A 22,511-nucleotide genomic window follows, 5' to 3' on the forward strand; every position below is an offset into this window, starting at 1 on the left:
ATCTCATTCCCGACCCGAAGAGAGCATTCCACCCTTTTCCGGCTTTTCTATTAATTGAGAAAGAATTTTCTACAATTAAATGAAGACCAAACTGAGATCATTCTGTTTGGTAGCAAAGAGAAGAGGGTCAGCGTTGGTAAATATCTTGAGACTCGGGACCTTACAATCACGGACCAAGTTGGTAACCTCGGAGTGTTGATAGACTCAGATCTGACTTTCAGCAGCCACATCAAAGCTGTCACCAAGGCAGCTTTTTACCACCTCAGAAACATCAACAGAATTAAAGGTTTCCTCTCCCAAAAAGACCAGGAGAAACTCATCCATGCATTCATCTCCAGCAGACTCGATTACTGTAACGCTCTTTTAACTGGACTTCCCAAAAAGAGCATCAAACATCTGCAGCTCATCCAGAACGCTGCTGCTGGAGTTTTAACCCGGACTAAGAGATCTGAACACATCACACCAGTTTTAAAATCTTTACACTGGCTTCCAGTCAGTCACAGAATAGATTTTAAAAGTCTGCTGATGGTTTACAAATCCCAGAACGGTTTAGGCCCAAAATACATCTGTGATATGTTCAGAGAATATAAACCCAGCAGAGCTCTTAGATCCAAGGACTCAGGTCAGCTGGTCCAGTCCAGAGTCCAGACTAAACATGGAGAAGCAGCATTTAGCTGTTATGCTGCAAACAAGTGGAACAAACTGCCAGTGGAGATTAAGCTTTCACCAAATGGAGACATTTTTAAATCCAGGTTAAAGACATTTCTGTTCTCATGTGTCTATGCATGAATTCTGCCCAATATCTTTTAATTTATCTAGACTGTTGCTTGTTTTTAAATTAATTTAAATTATTTTATTTGTTTCTCTTTATATTCTTTTATGTATTTTTAATGCTTCTTCCACTCCCTGCTGCAATGCTTTTATTTTATGTGAAGCACTTTGAATTATTTTGTACATGAAATGTGCTATACAAATAAATTTGATTTGATTTGATTTTGATGGAGACAGTATTACAAAGCTAGTACACGATTCTGTGACTCTATTTGAAACTATAGCCACGGAACCAGTGATCCAAAGGGTGACCCAGGCAAGCTTTTCAAATTCCTAAAGGCAACCTCATCTGTCAATGTAGCGAGTTGCTGGCAACTGAATTCAAAAGCAACCAACTAACATATCCCGTGAGCTTATAAACACACTCCAGATAAGTGTGTAAGTTTTATTCTAGTGCACTTTTAAAATCTGCCTTCTACATTATGTTGCTTCATTGTAACATCTCTGGAGCATGAATCATGGCAGACTTTTTTTTTTCTTTCTTTCCCCTTTTAATTCTAGTCGCTTCAAAACTGAGAGCAATAATACTTCCAAATCTACAAAAGAAACCAGAGACCTGAATTGGATACCCAGTCAACACATTGGTCACGAGGTCAGCGGAGGCATCTCGCAGTGTCACCGATGCCATCTATAGCACTCGTGTCGACACTCTTAAGAGTCTTCGAAAACAGCCACAAACTAGCCTTCTGAAACATGGAGTCAGCCTGCCGCATGTGTCTCGTGCAGCGAGAGCAGAAGAAAGGAGCAAAACAAAATAATAATTACTAACATTTATTCAACGTGTGTGGATACAGCGGCGCAGTGCAAAACATTACAATAAACTGCATGTGACAAAAATAGATTGTTCTAGGAGCTTAGAACTCCAGAAGACTTCTTTTGAGAACTTCTTCCAACTCTGCAGAAATAAACAGAAGCACAAGATGAGGACATGTACAACAGTGTCTGAATCAATGTTCTTTTAACCTGCGTTCACTTTCAGCAGCGACGCCAACATGCAGCGACATCAACATGTTGAACTTACAGATGTATACACGCTGGAGATCCCACATTCTTTCACAATGAATAACAGCGGTTTTAATGAGGTCTTAAACCTCATTAGTCAACACTCCCCTGCACGTCGCCTTTTAAACAACTTCACAATGGCATATAAAGCTTTTGGCTTTGCCACGTCATGTTGCCGCGACCAAGTCCTTCTGTGCTCTGACGCCAAGGACGTTTGGACACCTTGAAAGCATCTCATCAGACTGACTTTTTAAAAGAATAAAAGAACCGATATACAGCTGATTAATGAGGGCAATAAATTACAAACACAAATTACGTATGCAGAGGAAGACGCTGAAAACACTCTCTCAAATGTTAAAGTGATGTAGTCACTCGTAGAAACTACTTGTTCAAAGCTGTGTTAAATGGGTTACTCTGTAGATTAAGTTTGTGTCTGCATCTAATGAGATAATCTTCTGAAACTCATCATCACTGCAACAGCAGCTTTCTGAAGACAGCTGGAGCCTTGTTGGTCTTGAGGATGAGCATTTCCAACATTAACATCTTCCTCCGCTCACTTTGTCCACTTATTCTTCACTTCAATTCACTTCAACAATATTTCAGCGAGGATTCAACCGAGCCTTCAAATAGCAGGTATTTTTACTTCCTGCAGCAAGAAGTGTGGCGCAGCACGGTGGTCAAAAAAACCTTTTACCTTCCAGGAGAGGAATCCCTCTTTTCATTAGCTAGCTCCTACCTCAGTCATCAACAACACTGTGGTTATTTGAAATGAACCGATTCTTTGTGAAATATTGAGTATTTAATGAGAATCCATCCAAATCTAGCATGTGGCATACGGAATCAAGCTGTAGATTTCACATGCTCAGCCTCAAACACAAACCTGCTGACTCTCTCGCTTCTTCTTCACTCAAAGACAGCGCACGGTTCATTTCTTGATCCGATTCATCTGTAATAGAACATGAAAGCAGTAAGCTTAATCAGATCTGTACATTCTCACCCCATATATACATAAGTAATTCAGGAAACCTGTGTATCTTTTTATCCCTTTTTCTCTGTGGTAGTGAGCTTAACTGCTAAGAGTTTGCTTACATTCACGTGTTTCTTTCTCATTGTTGTCCAAAAACTTTGCCAGCATTTCGTCTTCAATTTCTGCAGAAATAGAACCAGAATCAAAAGCCGTACACAAGCGTGGCCCAACAACAAATGCCGACTGTCTCAAATGATTTACCATCGTGGTCTGGTTTGATCTCCACAGCACTTATTATCTTTACAGACATCGGTTCTTTCCCACGGGTCCTGGAACTCGTGCAGGGTTCCAGTGTGCAGTGCCGGGTGTGATAGTGTTTATGGAAACTTGGTACACCATTGAAACTCTCCTGGCACACTTTGCATTCTACATCAAAGGACATGTCCAAGTTCAAGGCTGCGTGCTTAGTGTGGACATGAGTCTTCATCTCCGCATAGGAAGGCGCAGATACACTGCAAGGAGCACACGCATACTGACATTTTCCCTCGGCAGCTAGATTTCTCATGCATTGCGTGTAAGTAGCTTTCACGTCCCTTTTGCCCTCTTCGGAGCCCATGCATGGGCATGTAAGCCGAGCGGTCCTTTCGGCAGCAGGACGCTGCACAACTTGGGCATCATCCATACAGTAGTAATCCTTACTGTGAAGACTCTTGTAGTGCTCCGCGAACTCAACCTCCGATTCAAACTGCATGCTGTCGCAAAAGCCGCAGAAATGGAAACTCTTTATCTGCCCCTCGTGCTCATTCGCACAGTGTCTCCGCACGGTGGACTCTTTGAAGAACTTCTGAGGACAGTGTCCACAGATGTATCTCTGAAAGCTGTGACTGCTCACGTCACCGCAGTGTTCGAGGACAGCCGTCTCCGAGTCAAAGACGTCTTCGCACATCCTGCACATCCACGTGTGCCCCGCCGCTGAGGAAGACGTCTCCACGGGGTTCTGCTGGAGTTTGGACACGGAGTACGATAGCGCAGTGGCCTCGCCGCTGGTGGAAGGCTTGGCATCAAGAACCGTGGCGACATCATCAGGCACTTCATGCTCGGTGAAGAAGGTGTGCCCGCTGTGAGCTTCTGACACGTGCAGCAAGATATCTTCATATCGGGGCATTTCCACTTTGCACTTTCGACAGTAGAACAGGAAGTTCGAGAGATGTGCCCCCCCATGGAAACGGCTCATATGGAGGCGGGTAATTGAAGTCTCTCCCATGTGTTTGCCGCACACACCACACTGATTGAAAATCTGGTTCACAGCGAGGAGATGCTTACTGGCTGCACTCTCTTCTGAGAACTGTAAGCCACACTCGCAGAACCAAGCCAATGCAGAGGTCCTGCTCCTGCTGGCATTCGCACTCGGACTTAGCTTCCGCCGTTTAGCTGGAAATCCGTCACAATCGCTCTTCTTCTTGTTTCGCTTTTGAAAATGTGTTTCCAGGCCAGCGGACTGTCTTCTCTCCTGTGCCTCTGCTGTCCTCTGGGTGTGCTCGAGGTCACTAAATCTGCAGTACTGAAGAAGTGCCTTTGCCATGGTTTGATTGACCTCGACATCGTGCTGCATTGATTCTTTGTGTCTCTCGACTTCAGCCTGGCTGAAAAAGAACTTGGAGCAGAGAGAGCACTGCCCTTTCACTCGCATCGGTTTCAGGACTTCCGCTATAGTTTTGTCAGCGCTGGCCACAGCACAGCCATGTCTGCAGTGCACGCTGAAAGAGAAAAATGAGTGAACGGATCACTACAAATCTGTTGGACAAGACATGGATGTACATTACCGATGACTAAATCACCACGACACCTACTTGAAGTGGGCTTGAGCTGCCTGATGCGAGATCAGTACTTTGTGGCATAAAGAGCACCGGACAGTGAAGGCTACATCCTTGCACAAAGCTATGAGATGATTCTTAACGCGCTGTGGGACAGGAACTGGAAGGGCTCTGCTTTCTTTAACAAGAAAAATCAAAGTAGACGGTAAAGGTTGGTTTGATCATACCTGCTCGTTGTATTTAACTTGCCTCATTTTCTTACACCTGACACTTGCACATGTAAATCCTTTGGGAATAGGTAGTGCACAAAGTGTATGATTAAAATGAATCAATATCTCTTGGTTAATAATTGCCGTTTCAACAATTTGAATTTGAAATATGTCAAGTTTTAATGACAACGTAGAGCGGGGAACAAAGTTCAGTAGACTTTACCACTCATGGTGGATGACTCTGTGAAGTGGTTTTTGGCTGACATGTGCTGAAGACACTCGTCTCGGAGGTTGAAGAGGAGGTAGCAGGCAGGGCAGGCAAAACACATGATCCGCTGATAGGTCTGCTCCCTGCTGTGACCATCAGGGTTCTGGGAGGACACCTAGTGATCAAAACAAACAGAATTAAGAATTTTTACCACTGCAGGGGCAATTGCTCTTAATCACAATTGTTCAAAGGTAAGTTTATTCTCAAGGCGCAGTGAGAAAAAAAGTGGACCAACCTTTGACTCAACATGTCTCCTCCAAGATTCTTTGGTCTGAAAATGGTGACCGCAGGCAACGCAGGCAAAGAGTTCAGGCGGGCTTCCTCTGATATTGATCGCTGGGTCACAGGGAGAGTGATCAAACCTGCACACAAGGCGCTGTACTCAAAACAAGTGCAAAACATCCCCAATCTGGTACAAAGTGAAAGCGGTCCGAGCGTGCTGTTGTGAACAGCACAACTGAGATGGGATTACCTTTTTAAGTGTCCATCAAGGAGGGAAGTGTTGTCATAAATACGACCGCAGTTAATTACTGGACATGTGTGCATAGTTGAACTATTTCTGGGGAAAGAAGCAGGTATGTGTCTTCTTCCTGAACCCGCACTGATCACTCCAGGTTTAACACCTAAATTAAAGCAATATTTTGATGAATCAGTGTAGTGACACAACTCCTCTTGGTGCAGTGGCACAGTAAACACAGTGTGTTCTCACTGCCGTGTCAAAATACAAAGAGAACAGCAACGCTTTAAAATCTACCTGGCATCTTCAGCCACATGTCCACACAGCGCTTTGCCTCCTGATTAGTCCCATTTGTAGAGCTAACGGCCAACTCCTGCTGCCCGTGAGCTCTTTGTAAGATTTGCTTTTCCTGAAACGGAGGCAAGAGACATATCAGCAAAGCATATCCTGCTTTTCTTTTTTTTACATAACAAAACTAAAGACATGCTTCAGGAAGAATCAACTTCAAATGTTTAATGTTAGTACAATAAGTATCAAACACTATTGTATACAGTGAAGACAGCATTCGCCGCAGCTATTCATGTTGTATCTTTTCTGTCCACAGGGTGGCACTGTTGTCATCTGACCTCATACAACACAACAATGAAAGAAAAAATAATACTGGGTATTTAGTTTAATGCATTTTTTGCATGACAAGACACGTGACAACAACTTTAACAAAAGACTACAAGTCTTAACCTTTAAACCCGGGATCAGATCAGATCATTTTGATATAAATTTTGAGCCTATAAAATGCCAAAAGGGGCTATAGGATTTATGCTAAATGAAGGAGACCATCTCTCTTAGAATTCTATATTAGAACCAGTAACATGATGCATACATTAAGCATGAGGTTTTTTTTTTTTTATGTTTAAAAAAAAAGGGATTTTGGGGATGACATGACATGAGGGTAATGATAAGTTTGAGAAACTAACAAGCGACAGATGAACTTATTCAGTCAAGAGGAAGCCTGACCTTGAATGCTCGACACTTAGCGGCTCTTTCCTTTTTCTCTTGAGCCACCTGGTGCGCCAGCCTGTCCAGTGTAGACGTAACGCGCGCTTTGTGTCGCGTGATTTTGTCTTCAAACTGCGGTGGAAAGAAAAGTAACTCTTTGAAAAGACTCTAGACCAGGATTAACACCGGTGTACCTCGTAAAAAAAAGATGATCTGTTCAGCCACTAACCATAACTGACAACGATGAACATCCTTCATCCTCACTGTCACTCAGCAAGTCAATACATTCCAAAACCGGTCGAAGAGGACCCTCCTGAAGAACAAAACACCATGCTAGCTTCAGAAAACACCTACAATCCATATTTTGAGTTTTCCTTTGTGGTTCAGTTAATTTTATTTCAATAAAATAATAGATACCATGTTGAAGGGCTACTGAAGCTTTAAAGTGATAGTTCGCCTCTTTTGACATGAAGCTGTATGACATCCCATACTAGCAATATCATTTATGAACATTTTCTTACCCCCCACTGCGTCCTGATATTCATAAATGATATTGCTAATATGGGATGTCATACAGCTTCATGTCAAAAGAGGCGAAATATCCCTTAAATAGACACATAGGGCTCAAAGTTTAGGGGGTAACAAAAAGATGTGAGGTACATAAAATCAAGCAAATTCAGCAGTGATATTCTGTATCTTCCCTGGTTATAATACCACCACCATCACCCTCACATACAAGGATATTCTACCAAAATGGTGATTTTGGCTAACTGACTAGCTTTAAAGCCACGAATGAATAGAACATTTCTTTTGTAACCTTCATTGTAACCTTGTATATTCAAAGCTTTTTCTATTATATTATATCATATCAAATGATATATGGTAATAATGTAATCGCTATTTATTATTAGTCAAAATGAATGTGCAGAGCAGAAATGTGTGAAATTTTCCAGATGTTATAATTGGTCTGCCCTATTACCTTATCGGACTCATAGAAGTCTGCAAACTATACGAATGGAAAAAAAAAAAAAAAAAAAAAAAAGACAGTTCCCTTGTTTAAATATGACTTTGAAAAACACAAGTTATCAAAATTGTATACAGTCGTACAGCTTATAGATTAATGACGCATACACAAATAAGACCAAAATAAGTAGTGGTGTGTAATTGTTTCAATCAGTGTCAAGAAACAGAAATTGATTACAACTGATTGTGCTATCTTTTGTAACTATTGCACTTTTAAAAGATAAAGTGAACACGTTACTTACTGATACAAACTCCACTTCTTCTTCCACCTCATCGTCGTCAGCTTGGCTTGGAGAGGACATCTCTGAGGAAAATCAAAAGCAACTGAATATTTTGGAGCTGTGTTCCTTACTATGAGCATGTGTGTAACAAAATGTGATTAAGGTGGTATGTGTGAATTCGTTAATGAGCATGACAGGCATTCGTGTCCGATCGCCAAGAGTTTAGCATATGGCCCAACTGATCAAATTTCGGCACAGATCAGTCAGTACGCTTCTTAACTGTACACTTACGGCGAAGCTTACGACGAATAACAGAGCAGAAAAGTAATTAAAGTAATAACCGCACGAGATTTTCTGCTTTGAGAACACAGCTAGCTATGCCGGAGAAAATAGTTAGCAGCTAAGTAGGCGACTTCGTATTAGGCTTGTGTTTCAAACAAAAAAACTTACTCCAGTGTACTGCAAGCAACTAATATTAAAGACAAATATAACCCCTGTAAAATCAACATGGAGCAGTATTTCTTCTTCGTTAAGTTTAAAGAGTGCTTCTACCGTGTGCTGCCACTGAGGCGGGAGCCGTATCCGAGCTATTTTAAATCAGTGTTGTTGTAATACACTTCTACACCACTACCGGCAGCACTGAGCACGGAACTGTTGAACAGTAGACATCTTCAGTCGCGCGAAGAAGAAGTTACCCGCCAAGGTGTTACGTCCGAGGACTGCATCAAATTTAAATGATCAGTGCACTAACTTTGCTGTAGCCCGTCGACACAAGTTTACCTTGCACATACTTGGTTTCGACGTGGAATATATTTAATGTTCATCAAGATGTCTATTTATACGATTGTGTAATTATTAATGATTTGGTTCACGAGATTTTAGTAGCGATATCGATCAGCAATCCAGGAAGATTGCCAAACGTTGGAGTAAGCTAACATTAGGTTACCTGTCTGGCATTTGCGGTTGTAAAGTCCTCATAATAGACACACCAAGATATGATATTTCGACGAACGGATACATTAAGCAAAGAATATCTTTACCTAATGTTTCATCTGTTGACTCTTCCGTTGATAGTGTTGCTGATAGCCGCTAGTACAACATCTAAAATCGACGTGAACGCAGCCAGTCTGATGTGCAACGTCATTTGTAGCCGGCGCGCTCCTTTTCTACTTTGGAGTGTGCCGCAAAGACGGAGTTCTTGGCTTTTGCAGCATAACAAACTCAGGCGCAATCTCCGCCTGTCTGTTCACATCTAATTCGGACAAGAGGGAGTGTGTAGCGAACTCCTAGGATATTCACAGTCTTTGGAATTGCTTTATATAGACTAGTCTGTTACTATTTACCGTTTACTGATTTACGTAAGAAATACTGTAAATTCACAGACTCGTCGTCTTTAAACACATAGTGTGACAAACAAATTGCAGCTTTGTAAATTTCTTAGTAATTCATAGTATAGAAATACAATATTTCTTAGTATTTCATGCAATACTTAGATTACTATGGCATTTATTGGCCCACCAATCACGTAGTCTATAATATATGTACTTTATACGTTGTTTAACTTGTCAGCCATTAAGGAGTATGTTCTATAGTTTTGGGAGGAAAGTTTCAAAATGATTGAATATGACAAGAATGTGACCATTTGAACATAATATTTCTGTTGAGACTGTTTTGCTGTGTCACATTCAACTATATGTCAGTTGTCTTCTACATAGAGAAGCTGGCATCCACTAAGTAAGCAAGGTTTAGCCAAATCCTGGAACCCTGATAGCTGATGAAAATACAAATACAGAAATGATATGAGGGTGCACTTATATGGAAATAACTATGAATACACTATACTGTTCATTAACATGAAACATATATGTCTCTATTATAACTAAATAACTGCGTATCATTATGTTTGTAGAGCTAAGATTGAGGACTAAGCTGTAGTATTCAATTGGAATATATTTTTCAGGATCACTGAATAAAGTGTATACAAGTGATACAGATGGCAAACAAGGCGTACAACTAAGCAAATATTTTTTTTCCATTGTTACTATACACAGTGTGTCCTTTAAACATAGCCTATATCAATATTTTGTGTTATGGTGGTACAGTTTATATAGATGCATCTTTATATGCACACAATGTAGTTGCTTATGTTGTCACCTAATCACAGATTTTTGGTCCATTTTTAGTTAACCTCCCACTGCATAGCTTGTCTGATAAGTTCATCTGACAGAAGAAAAATAATATAACCCATATTGGATTATAACCAGAAATATTTTCTGTGGTTTTATTGTCGTTTTTGTTTTTCTCCCTAATCCTGAAATGTTCTTTGCACAGACCCCTTCTCATCTTACTGTACGAGTCACTTAGAGATTCAGAGCTTATCTATTGAGGATGGAGGCATATTGTGTTCAACATTTTCCCATTAAACTACCTCAGTGGACTGACACAGACATCCACAGTCGTCATGAGCGTGTGTGTTAGTGACTACTATTGCAGCATTATCCTGTCTGGCAGGCCTCTTTGCAGCACATTACTGCGATGCTGCCTTGGATAAATCTGCTGACTCCCCCTGCTACCCCTTGTAAAAAAAAATATATAAACGTGCGCCTCTGCTGAGTCATGCGTTGTACTTCAGAATAATGGTATCAGTAGTCTGGGCTGTCCTTTCTGATCCTATAGGCTTCCCACGTTTTGCTGTGTGATGCTTCACGTATGTCAGCGAGTGTCTTTATCCTCATTTCGAGCTTTCGGCGGTGGAACTGCAGGAGAGGAGCCATCTGTCTGAGGCAGCAGGATCTGTCCTATTTCTCGCTTTATGATGATCGCTGCGGCGTTTCTGGTCCTACTTAGGCCGTACAGTATTCAATGCGTGCTGCTATTATTGCTGCTTTTGCTGGGGACTATTGCGACAATTTTGTTTTTCTGCTGCTGGCATCGCAGACTTCGTAATGGAAAGCATCCAATAAAATCTGTTCTCTCCGGAGGACGCTCCAAGAGCCGCGGTGAGTAGGGCATGCAGGCCAGCCGCATCTCCCCATCCTGACAGCTTACGGCTGCATTAATGGATGTGTTATTATTAGTCTGTTTGTTACCTGAACCAGCTAGAAGCAGTCCAAAGCCCTTAGAATCTGCAGTTCGGGCTATCGGGGGAAGCAAACGTTACTTTAATCGGGTTACTGTGCGTCAACGCAGTTAGATTACTCTGAAATACCTTAGAATTATGGATATTCTGATCCTGCATTGTGAGATTTAACATGTGATACTTAATGTTAAATGTTTGATCAGTGTCCCATTCTAACATCTGTTATCTGTCCTGTAGTTGGTCTGCGATCGCATCACTTTCGATCAGAGGTAGGATGAACTTTGCACGTTAAGGTTTTGTCATTGACATTGGAAAGTTGAATCTGTTGATGTATAATATCTGTCTAGCAAAATTGAACAAGGGCTTCACCCCAAAGTCTGCTTCCTTGGACTTTTATCCAGGACTGCATGACTATTTTAGGAACTATGATGTGCGCAATGCGCATGTGTTATCAATAAATAATGTTGGTGATTTTGCAGTTTCATCCTTTAAGGTGGGTTAAAAACACTTCCACAACGTTCTCAGAGACGCGTTGGTTTATCTCGAACGAATGAATCAGCAGAAATCCTCTCAGTTTTGTGATCCAGTTGGAATTAAAAACATCATATTTGGTGACGTGTGAATGCAGCAAATTTAGCTTTGTTCCATCTGTTTCCGTTTTGCTCAACTTCGTTTCAAAATAAAATGTGGACATTTTTTATTGTGACCATCCCTATCACCCATGTGGGTAACCCTTTTCCAAATACGTGGATATATCTCACATCTAAATGTAGATTTAATACGCTGTCATCAGGCCATATTCATGTAGCTTAATGGAACTTCCTGCTTGAAAGGATTGTGCTGTTATTTGAAAAGGGGCTGGGAATTAGTAAATCTATTATTTATTGAAAGTTACAAAAGAGTCTGTCAGTTTCATTTCTGTAGATGTCCTTATTAAATACACTTAGTTTTTGTGATTTTGCCTAGTTTTGACTTTACAAAAGTAACAGCTGCTCCCACTTCGTAGGTCATGTTATTGAACCACAGGATACTGAATCCCCACTGACTCAGTACTGTCACAGCAAGGGATTCGGTTTCATATCCAAGGACACTACAGCAGGCCTGTTGTAGAGCTGTTATGATGTAAAACAGAATCAGTATTCTTGATTATTACCCATAAGCAATAATTTCCACCATTTATGTCTCTTTATAAAAAAAAAAAAAAACCTCTTAAGCATCTTAAGAAAAGGGAAGTGGATACAAATGTCAAAATGTTGTTTATATGTACATTATATGTGCACAAAAGAGTTTTAGACAATTTTGTTCCACAATAAAAAGGATAACTACTTATTATAATAGAACAAAGTGTTATTAGCAGTTGTGCGGTTTAATTTTTGCCTCTTTTTGTTCCTCACCTATTGTTTAGTTATGGAATAAATTCATTCTGACTCAGTTAGGTTGGTGCATGTTTAAATTCTGTGAGCATGACATTCACTCGTCTTGCAGTGTGTTAATGGAATAGTTTAAGACTACCAGCTTGACTTGACGTGTGCTCATATTTCCCAGGGTTTCAGACACAGTCCACGTCACTTAAGGAGGAGCATACATGCTCGTGTGACAGAAGAAAAGCCCAGTCTGATCGAGGTTCCCGAGAGTGAACCCGACTCATCATCGACTCTTAGAAAACGCAAAGTGAAGAAGAGAGTGCTGCCAGAGTTTTACCAGTCTGTGCAAGTCACCCCTACTCGTAAAGCTGTAGGTATCCCCCTTTAACTGTAACTTTCAGTACTGGTGATAAAGTGATACTGTTTGTGCCTTTTTACCCTCCACAGGGACATCCGTGTGTGTTTGGAGCTGGTTAGGATTAACGGGCTCAAGGACACGGAGCAGGTGTTTGTTTAAAGGGCTTAAGCTTGGGTGTGCTTTTAAAGGATGCTTCTCTATAGGTCATGTGAAAGGAAAAGTTGCCGTGCTCTAAATGTTTTCTTTAGTTGCTGATCATTACATGACACATGCATATCAAAAAGGGTGGCTTTTTTTTTCAAACATAAAACGTGCCAGTTTATTTAAGCCGAAAATTAAGGTCACTGAGTCATTTTATGGCACCTTTAACTAAGGATCATACAGACTTTAGTAGAACTGACGTATCCCACAAACCACACATCTAAACTGATTTTTTTTCCCTTTTAATGACAGTCATTACCGTTAATTTCCCAGGTTTCCATCTTGAATTTCAAATGATAATGATCGTTTTTAGAGCCTCTTTGATATCTGTTCACTTTGTCTCAGTCATCCTGTTCATGCTGCTACATGTCCTCGGCTCGGATTCAGGTCTTTGTTAACTCCCTCCTGTTTTAATGCTTCAGCTTTTCATTTCCACATCATTACTGGGTTACCTCATGAACTTTGTGCACGACTTCCAAAGAAGAGCGTGCTGCCTTTCTTCAATACCCTTATCTTTTCAGACTGTGTACTAAAAAATAAACAGAGGGAAGAGAGAGACCAAGACTTGCAAAGATTAATAACCTTTCTCTTCCTGGAAGGACGTGTGTGGAAACATTGAGAAGCTTAGGGTCTCCTTTGAGCATAGATTATTTACAGGAACATTATATGTTTATATGACTACAATGAGGTTGTTTGGTTTGTTCGACTTTATTTATGTTCAGCTACTCTAACCTGAGAATGGTTCTTTCCACCTCATAAGAGGAAATTTTGGATCTCAAATTCACAAAACCACCAACGATCTGTGCATTTTTTTATTTTCTATTTTATGTATCAGGGATTTAAATGTTATCCTGTACATCTTACCCGGAACATTAAACTTACCATCCAACATTTATTCATACTGCAAAGATCTTCAGCGGTTTCTGGATAGCATTCTTCTTCAGCGTGATAACGGACTGTCAAGACCTGTGTGATGTTGGAACTTACAAACTGCTCAAAGGAACCTATTGATCTGTGGATTCGTGTTTGTTAGCCACGTGCTAGCTGTAGATAACAGACAGATCAGTGCTTTTTTATTATTGCAATGGTCAGCGAACAAAATTCATCATAGAGTGATCCCACTTTTTTCCTACACTTTTTATACTTCAAATCAAATATGGTCTTTTCAGTGATAAAACAAGAAAATAAATCAAATAAGGCACTAGAACTGTTATTGACACAAAAAAGACTTTGACAAATTACAATGAGTCTCAAGGGGAATAACAATTTTGAAACTTCTGACATTGCAGGAGTTTCAATATAAGCGAGCAGATTTGAATGTGTCAGTGTTTAGCATGAACTAGTGCTGGCGTGGATCAGACCACCATGCATCATTTATGATATATTTACATGTGGAGCCTACATCAGACTATGCATAATAAATTATTTACAATGGCTCTTTCATGAGACCATATTTACCATTTGTTTTTAATCAGGTAACGTTTTTCATTGACCCAGAACAGTGTGATCCTGACACTGTCTACTACTGACAAGAGATCGTGCAGATGATGTGTAGTTACTTTGTTTTCATCACCGAAACACAGCGTGGAGCGCCAAAACAGAAATGTAAAAGAGCTTCAACTTTTTAAGTTTAATGCCTTAATGAATCAGGTCATGATATTAAATACATCTGAACATATGCACTCCTCTTTATCTTTTACCTTACCTGACACTTCCTGATAGAGAGGATGGGGCTCTTTTTTACCTGATAGAAGAGGTCTGCTGAACTTTAGTACATCTTATCCCTGCAAAGTTTGCTTATTTGTGAAATGAAACACAAACTCATTAGAATGTACATCTATTCCCAACTAAAGTCATTGATAGAAAGCAACTACCCCCCCCCCCTTTAATGGATTAGTAATGAATAAATCCGATTTAAAAAATAAATATTGCAACATTAAGCCGCCTTTTAAAGCCTGAGATTCATCCTGATGAAAAGTGATGCAACGATCAAACGGATGCTAAAATTACAAGCGTGCCGCCTTTATCAGCTTTGTAGCTTCTATTTTAAACCAGAAATCCTTCACTGTGGCCCTGTAGAAATAATATTCTCCGCATTTCATGCAGCAGCTTATTTATCATTAAGACTAAGTAGAGTGCAGAATCCTCTGCTTATGGTCACAGTATGATCACCAGGGCCACAAAAGTCTCCAGGTTGCATAAATATGAACAGGACGTTCCTGTACAGGTATTTTGCACCCCACCCTTTTCCATTAAGATGTGTTTGCCTGTATTTGCTCTGTTGCTCAATCCCAGGAGTGTCAGGGTGCAGCAGGAAATTGCAACATAAAACCATTCATGAGATTATCCTTCCCATGAGTAATTTCAGGGAAAAATCTTAAAATGAAAATTCAGTCTTGCTCTGCACTCTCGGATAAATGACACAATGCACCCCATATAGAGGGTTTGACTGTATTTTCTGTGTTGAACATCGTCTGTCTTACCGTCGTGGATCCAGTGAGTCTGTAATGTGCACCTCATTTGCACTTCTTATTATGACAGACCGGGAGCTCCTGCTCTGTTATTAGTAGCCAGCCGCTACCTTTGTGTAGGGATGGCGCTCTAACACCATCGTCACTGTTGGAGCTGCTGCTGCTGCGTATGACGCGGAGACACATGCACACTGCTCTCTCCCATCACGGTCCAGCTCTGCCTCGACAACACACAGCGCACCATCCTTCCACATCTCTGGAGATTCTGACATCACCTCGCGGCTTTAATGATCCCATAAGGGAGGAACGCGCGATCGGAGCATCCCTGAAAGGGCGTGGCACCTCTTCAAATATGTGACTAAAGGGTGAAAGCTAATAACACCCATATTGGATTTGTGTATATATTCTTCCAGCTGACAGGTCTCCATGTATACAGTGGTAAGTCTTTTTCCTGACCTGGCGGGGGAGCCAGACACTATTGCTCTCACATTGCTTTTATTTGACTCATTCTTTTATTGTTTTTGGGTCACTGTTAGCTCACACCTGATATGCGCTCATATTACGCACCTTGACCAGTCACGGTGAGAAGAAAAATGATTACAGCTGCGCTGCGCTCTCATTCATCTCGCGTCTCTATTCTGCGTGTGATCAAGACATTGTTCGTTTTCTTTTGTCTCACAGAGCTCCAGCTCGGGGAACCCTTCCCTGCACTGCTCTATGTCTTCCTCGGCGGATATCTCGGACGAGGATGATTACAGTGTTAAATCCGGATCGGCATCGCCGGCACCCGGGGATACTTTACCCTGGAACCTGCCCAGACATGAGCGGTCCAAGAGGAAGATCCAGGGAGGGTCCGTGCTGGATCCGGCGGAGAGAGCTGTGCTCAGGATCGCAGGTGAGGGACACTCACCTTGTTGTTAAGTTAGAATGAAGAGGAAAAACAGGGATTGTATGACAATGTGCTGAAAGACGCGATGCTTGTGGGGATTACACGATCACCTTATTCGAATTTCTATTTGGATATTAAGCTTAAAGCGGGAATGACTCGTAGCCTATTTGTGGCACGTGTGATGGTATTTTGGTTTGCACTTATTCTGGATGCGATGGAAAAATTAAAAAAATCATTAAAAAAAACCCCGTGAAACTATATTTTATTATTTCCACTGAGCTACGTTTTTCCTTATTCCTCTTAGAGTGGGCCATTTGGATTTTTGACACAATATATCAAGAAAATGAGGATGCGTTTAATTTGCCCAGAAAATAATAAATATATGATGAATGAAAGTAATGAAAGTCAGGTTGACAGATTAAAGTAAGCTAACATATACGTTTGTTTATTAGAAACTTCATCACGTGCTGGGAAAATGGCTGTTTTATTGCACTTAAGTGTTTTATAATGATACTTTGACACTGTTGGATGTCGTAAAATCCTTGATCAGTGTGAGTGAAGTTTCCAATGAAAGCTCGCGATAATCCCCATGGCAACAAAGTGACAGCTGATATAAAGACACACTATTTGAATTTACATGATTTGAATAGTTTTCTGGTAAATCTGCCAGTGTTAGGCTACTTGAAGTCAGAGTGGTTAAAGGATTGGTCGCATTGTGTTTTTCACACACTCAGGCGAATTCGTATTGCTTTAGGAAGATATTTTGGTGTGGGAAATGTAAACCTATCTTAAATGTAGTTTGTAGTGTCAATATTGTGCTTTTTGGCGTGATAAGAGGGACATTTTTGTTATTGCAGTGCAGCACGTCCGGCTGTCTTTCCTATCAATCTTGAGAGGAAGTGCCGCCTATTGGTCAGAACGCAGACAAGGGAGGGATGTAGGGCGTTTCCTTTCATACGACAACAGCGCCGCTCACTCCCGATTCCTCAGCACATACACATGAACACAAACGCACGCACACACATGTACACACACGCGTGCTGTGTCCCTGTCCGTCGCTGGTGAATGTCCAGTTTGTGGAGCCCGGGTTATGGCTCAGTACGCACCGCAGGCTTATGTGCTCTCGGACGAGCAGGAATACCTCCAAGCTTATGAGGATGTATTGGAAAAATATAAAGGTAGGAGCAGTGCTGGGCGGATATGCGTTTACGCTTTTTAGACGATGAAGAACTTGTCCGGTTGCCACTTGACAGTTCAATAAATGTCAGCCGGCTCCCTCTTCTTCTGTGGTGACTTTCAGGGCTGGTTTCAGTGTATCTATCCCGGCTGTGGAAAAATGGGAATATTTCCTGCATGACATCACATTAGGCTGAATTTAAGTGTCTGTAACAAAGACTTTATGATTGCTTCATACTTATTAGAATTGTGGTTTCTAATTTAATTGGATGATTATTTGTCCTCTTTCGAGTTTAGATGCCCAGAAATCAGTTATAAAAAAACAGGTTCCTGTGTCAGATTTACTGATTTTATCTGTTAATGAACTGTGTAAATCATACTTTCACAATGTCAAAGGTCATTTTTTTTTTAAATTTCTTGTTTCAGTAAGAAAAGCTCACATGTAAGAATACAATTCATGGCATAGTGCTGAGCTGACTTGTGTGGTGTCTCCAGGAAGGCAGGACAATGACATGGCAGGATAAAGTGTCAGCTCATATCAGTGGTATATGTCACTTAATGTAGCTGCTCCTCTTGGTTTATTGCATTAATTAGACTAAATCCATCACACGCAAGAGGTCTCCTTCACTCTGTGTCCAGAGCTTTACAGAATCATATACATTTCTCCTCGGACCAGGCCTGTGGACACCCAGCAGGGCTGAATTCAAACTGACAGCAGCAGTTTTAACTCTTTGTGTCTCCTCTCCACTGTGGCCCACAGAGTACAGCAACAGAACAATAACTAACAAATGCTGTGCACCATCTGAATACTCAGCTGTTGAGTCCTTTAGCCAGCAGGGCCAGTCAGCTGTGGTATAAAGCTTAAACGCCCTGACTGGACTCTAATGGGATCATATGATCCAGCATCATTAGGAATCTGTAACTGTTGTCTTCAGGCAGATGAACTGTGACAAACAACAAGCTTAGTTATTTACTGTGTTATTAGCCATCACAGCTGGTCCGCGACCAGGTTTTACATGTACTCTATTGATTTAGGGAATATTTTACTCACCAGCGGCTGTTGTGTGAACAATGAATTTATCAAAGAAGGGTAAGACATTTCTTTTTAAATTCGTGATAATCAGTCAGTTTATTTAGGCTCTGCAATCTCGCAGTAAATCTAGTTTCATGCCGTTGTCTATTTTCTTCACATTTCCCTTTTTTTTGTAGTCAAGAAACTAAAATTATTGACTAAATTCAGTGTTTTTTGCATTGTCGTCAATACTGTTCTGCATTATTGTAAACCAAATGATTTGGTTAAACTGACTGATTGTGTTAGAAACCAGAGATCTACGATTCCTCTTTGCAACATGTCTTCGTACCACCAGCTTTGTTTACAACCAGCTTCACGTAGAAGAAAAAAAAAAGTTTTAGTTTATGATCACTGAACTGAATTACTTGCTCAAGATTTATTCACCATGGGTCAGTTAAGGTGACAGAGAACAGACCATGTCAAGCGGAACAGTGGACTGCTTGTGCTTGAGAACCGTAGATAGCCGTTTTGAGAAAAGTTTCACATTTAGAGGTTATTATTTGCAGAAGTTGCTGTGTTTAGTAACATAGTAAGAAGGGATCTATGGGCCCAAAGATGTATCTCCACACCACAGTCAGTGTTTGTCTCTAAAGTCGTGAAAAGGGCTCATGGTATTTGTTGTTTTTGGAAACAATTAGATAATTTTTTTTTCAGTAGGGAGCTGGCTAAGTGCTGGAATAAATTGTTGTTTTAACGTTACTTAAGATGTACCAGCCCTTGATCTGATCACCCATAGCCCCAAGCTTTTCTCCATGTGATGCATAGAGAATCAATGGGACACATTTTCACAGTAGAATCATCTGCAGTAACCAAGCAAACATACCAGTAAACAAAGCATTTAGTGGGCCACTTATAAGATAGGGGGCAGCTCCCTCAAAATACAATTTGGTCATATTCATGTTTAAAGGTGGAAGCTCAGGCAATCACACAGTAATTCATGTGAATCATATGTGGCGCTTGGTAGATAATGTCATCTGTCAGGCTGGGTGAAAAGAGAACAAGCAGAGAAAAAGATGTCAATGGCTTATTGTATGGAGTGAGTTTCATGTGGTATATGAGGCGCTGTCCACGTCCACTGTCACCTTTAGCATAACAGCCGAATATAAGTTCACAGAGTTCAAAATCTCAAGGTTCTAAACTGTGGTTCTAAAGAAATACGAGTTTGGGATTTATCTGTCCAGTTGACGCTTTTTGCTGGCATGCATGCACAAAGTAGCCCTTTATGCTTCAGGTGTTAGAATGACACACACTGATTGGGTATTGTGCATTAATTACACACTTAACAAAGCTGAAATTCAATGCAGGTTCTGCAGACAAAAGACAGAAAACTTGAGGAATGAGTTAAAGACATGGTTTCCCAGACACATACAACAGCCGGTTGCACTGGGAAGTGGTTTGAACGGGATCACGCTGTTCCAGCAGAGCCTGCTTGGTAAGCTGTTAGCATGAAGGGGCCATTAGAGTTTCTCAACAGTTGATCATCCTCTGTCATCAAGGAAGATTAAATGGATTAGAATTTTAGCGCTTCAGTGAACCTTTCCTGTAGTTCATTTTGTTCTTAAGGTGCTGAACTGCATGAAAAGTTTCCTTGCATTCGGAATTATTGTACATTTCTAAAGCAGAACCAAAATAAGCATGTTATTCGTAAAAAAAAGAGAGCTTTGAGGTTTGCAAAACCCCCAGAAAATTTCAATTTAACCAGCACAAACAATTTGCTTTCCAATCTGTTGAACTGCTTCTCTGTTCTCATCCGCTGAAATCAAAGGCATTTTTGTGTGCTATTTTTATTAGAGATTCTGAGATGAAATTGTTAGGCTATTTGTGTTTATTTAGGGAGTTTCTTAAAAGCTGAATGTGAAATTGAAACCTTAAGCTGAACCAGCAAAAACCTTCAGTTTGAAACTACAGTTTGAATTCATGTTCTGAGCTCATTAGCACAATCATAAATCTAATTTCCTCCGTTGTAAAATATTATTTAGACATCTAAGACAGCCATTGACAGCACAAACCAGCCTTTCGGATGCAGAGTCTGTAGGTTCTGCTTTGTAATAGGGTGTGGTCTGCCAGCGTCTCTTCAGCATTACAGTCTGAGAATCACTGCAGTCTGCATTAGGACTTACAGGAGAGCTATACTTAAAGAATAGCTCTATATTTTCCTAAAATAAGCCTTTTAAAAATTGCATTATGGAACAAAGTGGCTGGTAGATAGCATTGTATTTTTTCTTTTGCACAGTCATTGCCTTTGTCCACCCTTCTGGGCTCAGCCCTGCCCCTCTGCTCTATGTCGACAGCCCACTCATCACATTGAAATGGCCTAGTGGGCCACACACACACAGCAGGCTGCCTCTGTGGAGACTGTCTGCTACTGGACAAAAGATACTTTGTTTTTATGGGGGCAGCGTCCAAGTTTCAGAGACTTGTTCAAGCATTGTGTTGATTGTAAAGACACTCCTTTTTCGGGCTTTTCATTGTGATTTGAACACCAAGAAGCCAGATTTTTTAAGTATGTCTCTCCCCACCTAATCTACAGCCTCCAGTGTTCTGAACTGAATTCTATGCAAGCACACCTGGCCACTATTGCTTCCAAAAACTGAGCGCTCACCCACTAACCCATGGTTATGGTCTCCCAGGTTTAAACAAAGCCAGACTTTGCAGATTGGCTATTGAAGGTTAAAAGAATGGAGCATATCATTTGAAACATGTGCATGAGCTCGCTGTCACAGGAATGTTATATGAGCTGGTAAAGTCTCGTGGGAGGTCACAGATAATGTTGCCTAGCAACAAGGGCAATTTGCGTTTAATTTTCACCCCCAAAATGAGTGCACCCCTGATTTGAACAACCCCAACTGCACTGCTCTTATTTAGTTACAGTTATTTATTATTTCCTTTTCATGCCATGAAGGACAGCTGCACGATTGGAACTAATTGGTTTAAAAATGATGAGTGAATAAGTTCATAGAAATCTAAACAATTATAATCATATCGCCATGAAATAATCTAAAATTTCAAGGCTGATTACGGACATCAGATGCGCGGATCGGTTTCTAATTCTATCTCTGTGATCTCAGGATAAAATCTAACTGATCTAAGATTAGTCTGCTTGTTGTCTGTGGTTAAAAACCTAATTTTTGACTTTTTTTTAGAAAAGTATTTTAGCAGTGTAATCCAAACCAGAAGTATCAGAGAGCTTTTTACTATCAGTGCCTGTCTTACTTAGTTATTATTCTTAAATTAAAAGGTAACCATACTCTGGTCTTCATGAATACTGTAAATCGGAACAATATTCATTACAAATCATTCAGGAAGTTACATGAATTGTGCCTTTACTGCAGTCCCTTGCAATTGCATTATATCAGAGTGTGATGCATGCTCACTGTTGTATTTATATGCTGTCATGGTGATGGGAAGACCAGTATGACTGAAGCTCATACCACAGCTCTGCTTAGCTCCTCTTACATGAGATCATTCTTTGAGTCTCAGTCCCTCCCCTGACTCATGCTCTGAGGCCTTTCCACTCCCACTCCGGCAGTACCACCCTTCTCTGTCGAGCGCAGCAGATGCTGGGAAGCTGCCCCACATGACAAGTGGGAAACCGATTTCCTTTCTTCGCTATTCGATAGATGGACAAACACTAAGCAGGTCCATTTTTTGTCAATAGAAGTCTGTTGGTGTTGAGTTTTTGTGTCCTCGTGAATGACAAAAATAAATGCTCAATGGACAACAAATAAATATGACATTTTTTTTTTTTAGAAATCATCATGAAATTCGTTGAGTTTTATGAAAAGTAGAAGCATTCTGTCGGATGTAATTTCTTTTGTTGTTGTGTTGTGTGGAATTGCATGACTTTTTTTAATCTAGTGATGTTTTTATTTGCATTGGTGTGTTTTTTTTTTTTGCAAGATACATATCGGTGAAAATGACTCGCTCTGTCCCAGTTTAGCTCCAGCTGCAGTTTTTGGCAGATGTTCGACAGCAGCACGACCATCATTAAAACACCAAATCAGGGGGAAAATAAATAAAAAGAAACACTCAGTCACACCAACATCGTGGAAGACTGAAGCTGCTCCGCCAGGTTGGTAAGATACACAATGAGTTTAGTTAGAGGATAAAGAA

At 40.7% G+C, this 22,511-nt stretch overlaps 2 protein-coding genes across 8 annotated transcripts in view; one reads left to right on the top strand and one right to left on the bottom strand.

Moving 5' to 3' along the window:
• Positions 1-1,586: 1,586 nt before the first annotated feature.
• Positions 1,587-8,916, bottom strand: znf451 (zinc finger protein 451). Of its 5 annotated transcripts, none has more exons than XM_075477915.1 (14): positions 8,829-8,916; positions 7,810-7,871; positions 7,524-7,550; positions 6,774-6,857; positions 6,563-6,676; positions 5,846-5,957; positions 5,564-5,714; positions 5,327-5,453; positions 5,047-5,206; positions 4,651-4,792; positions 3,062-4,557; positions 2,923-2,982; positions 2,714-2,779; positions 1,587-1,726 (listed from the first exon to the last, which is right to left on the bottom strand). In XM_075477915.1, exons 2-14 carry the CDS (start codon positions 7,867-7,869, stop codon positions 1,686-1,688), a joined length of 2,640 nt encoding a protein of 879 aa, XP_075334030.1. In that variant the 5' UTR covers positions 7,870-7,871; positions 8,829-8,916; the 3' UTR covers positions 1,587-1,685. The 5 variants fall into 5 exon arrangements, with proteins under 5 accessions (XP_075334030.1, XP_075334041.1, XP_075334050.1 ...); XM_075477926.1 differs by lacking the exon at positions 8,829-8,916 and adding an exon at positions 8,239-8,329; XM_075477935.1 differs by lacking the exon at positions 7,524-7,550.
• Positions 8,917-10,356: 1,440 nt separating this feature from the next.
• dst (dystonin) overlaps positions 10,357-22,511 on the top strand; it is a 99,880-nt gene continuing 87,725 nt past the window's right edge. The window contains exons 1-4 of one of the 3 annotated variants that reach the window (XM_075477996.1): positions 10,357-10,787; positions 11,105-11,136; positions 12,413-12,601; positions 15,943-16,156. In XM_075477996.1, the coding sequence (XP_075334111.1) occupies positions 10,601-10,787; positions 11,105-11,136; positions 12,413-12,601; positions 15,943-16,156 (622 nt within the window). In that variant the 5' untranslated portion in view covers positions 10,357-10,600. Of the gene's footprint in view, positions 10,788-11,104; positions 11,137-12,412; positions 12,602-15,942; positions 16,157-17,144; positions 17,329-22,511 lie in introns of those variants that run through there. The other 2 variants (XM_075478006.1, XM_075478014.1) reach the window with 2 other exon arrangements.

Source organism: Odontesthes bonariensis, chromosome 2, assembly GCF_027942865.1.
Source record: "Odontesthes bonariensis isolate fOdoBon6 chromosome 2, fOdoBon6.hap1, whole genome shotgun sequence".
Taxonomy (NCBI): Eukaryota; Metazoa; Chordata; class Actinopteri; order Atheriniformes; family Atherinopsidae; genus Odontesthes; species Odontesthes bonariensis.

What these genes read in the sequence shown, in the direction of transcription:
- znf451 (XM_075477915.1), bottom strand. Translation starts at nt 7,869, where the DNA reads ATGTCCTCTCCAAGCCAAGCTGACGACGATGAGGTGGAAGAAGAAGTG. An exon ending in CTTGATGGACACTTAAAAAG is followed by an intron (nt 5,454 to 5,563) that starts GTAATCCCATCT and finishes CCTTGTGTGCAG; the next exon opens with GTTTGATCACTCTCCCTGTG. An exon ending in TGAGAAAGAAACACGTGAAT is followed by an intron (nt 2,780 to 2,922) that starts GTAAGCAAACTC and finishes GTTCTATTACAG; the next exon opens with ATGAATCGGATCAAGAAATG.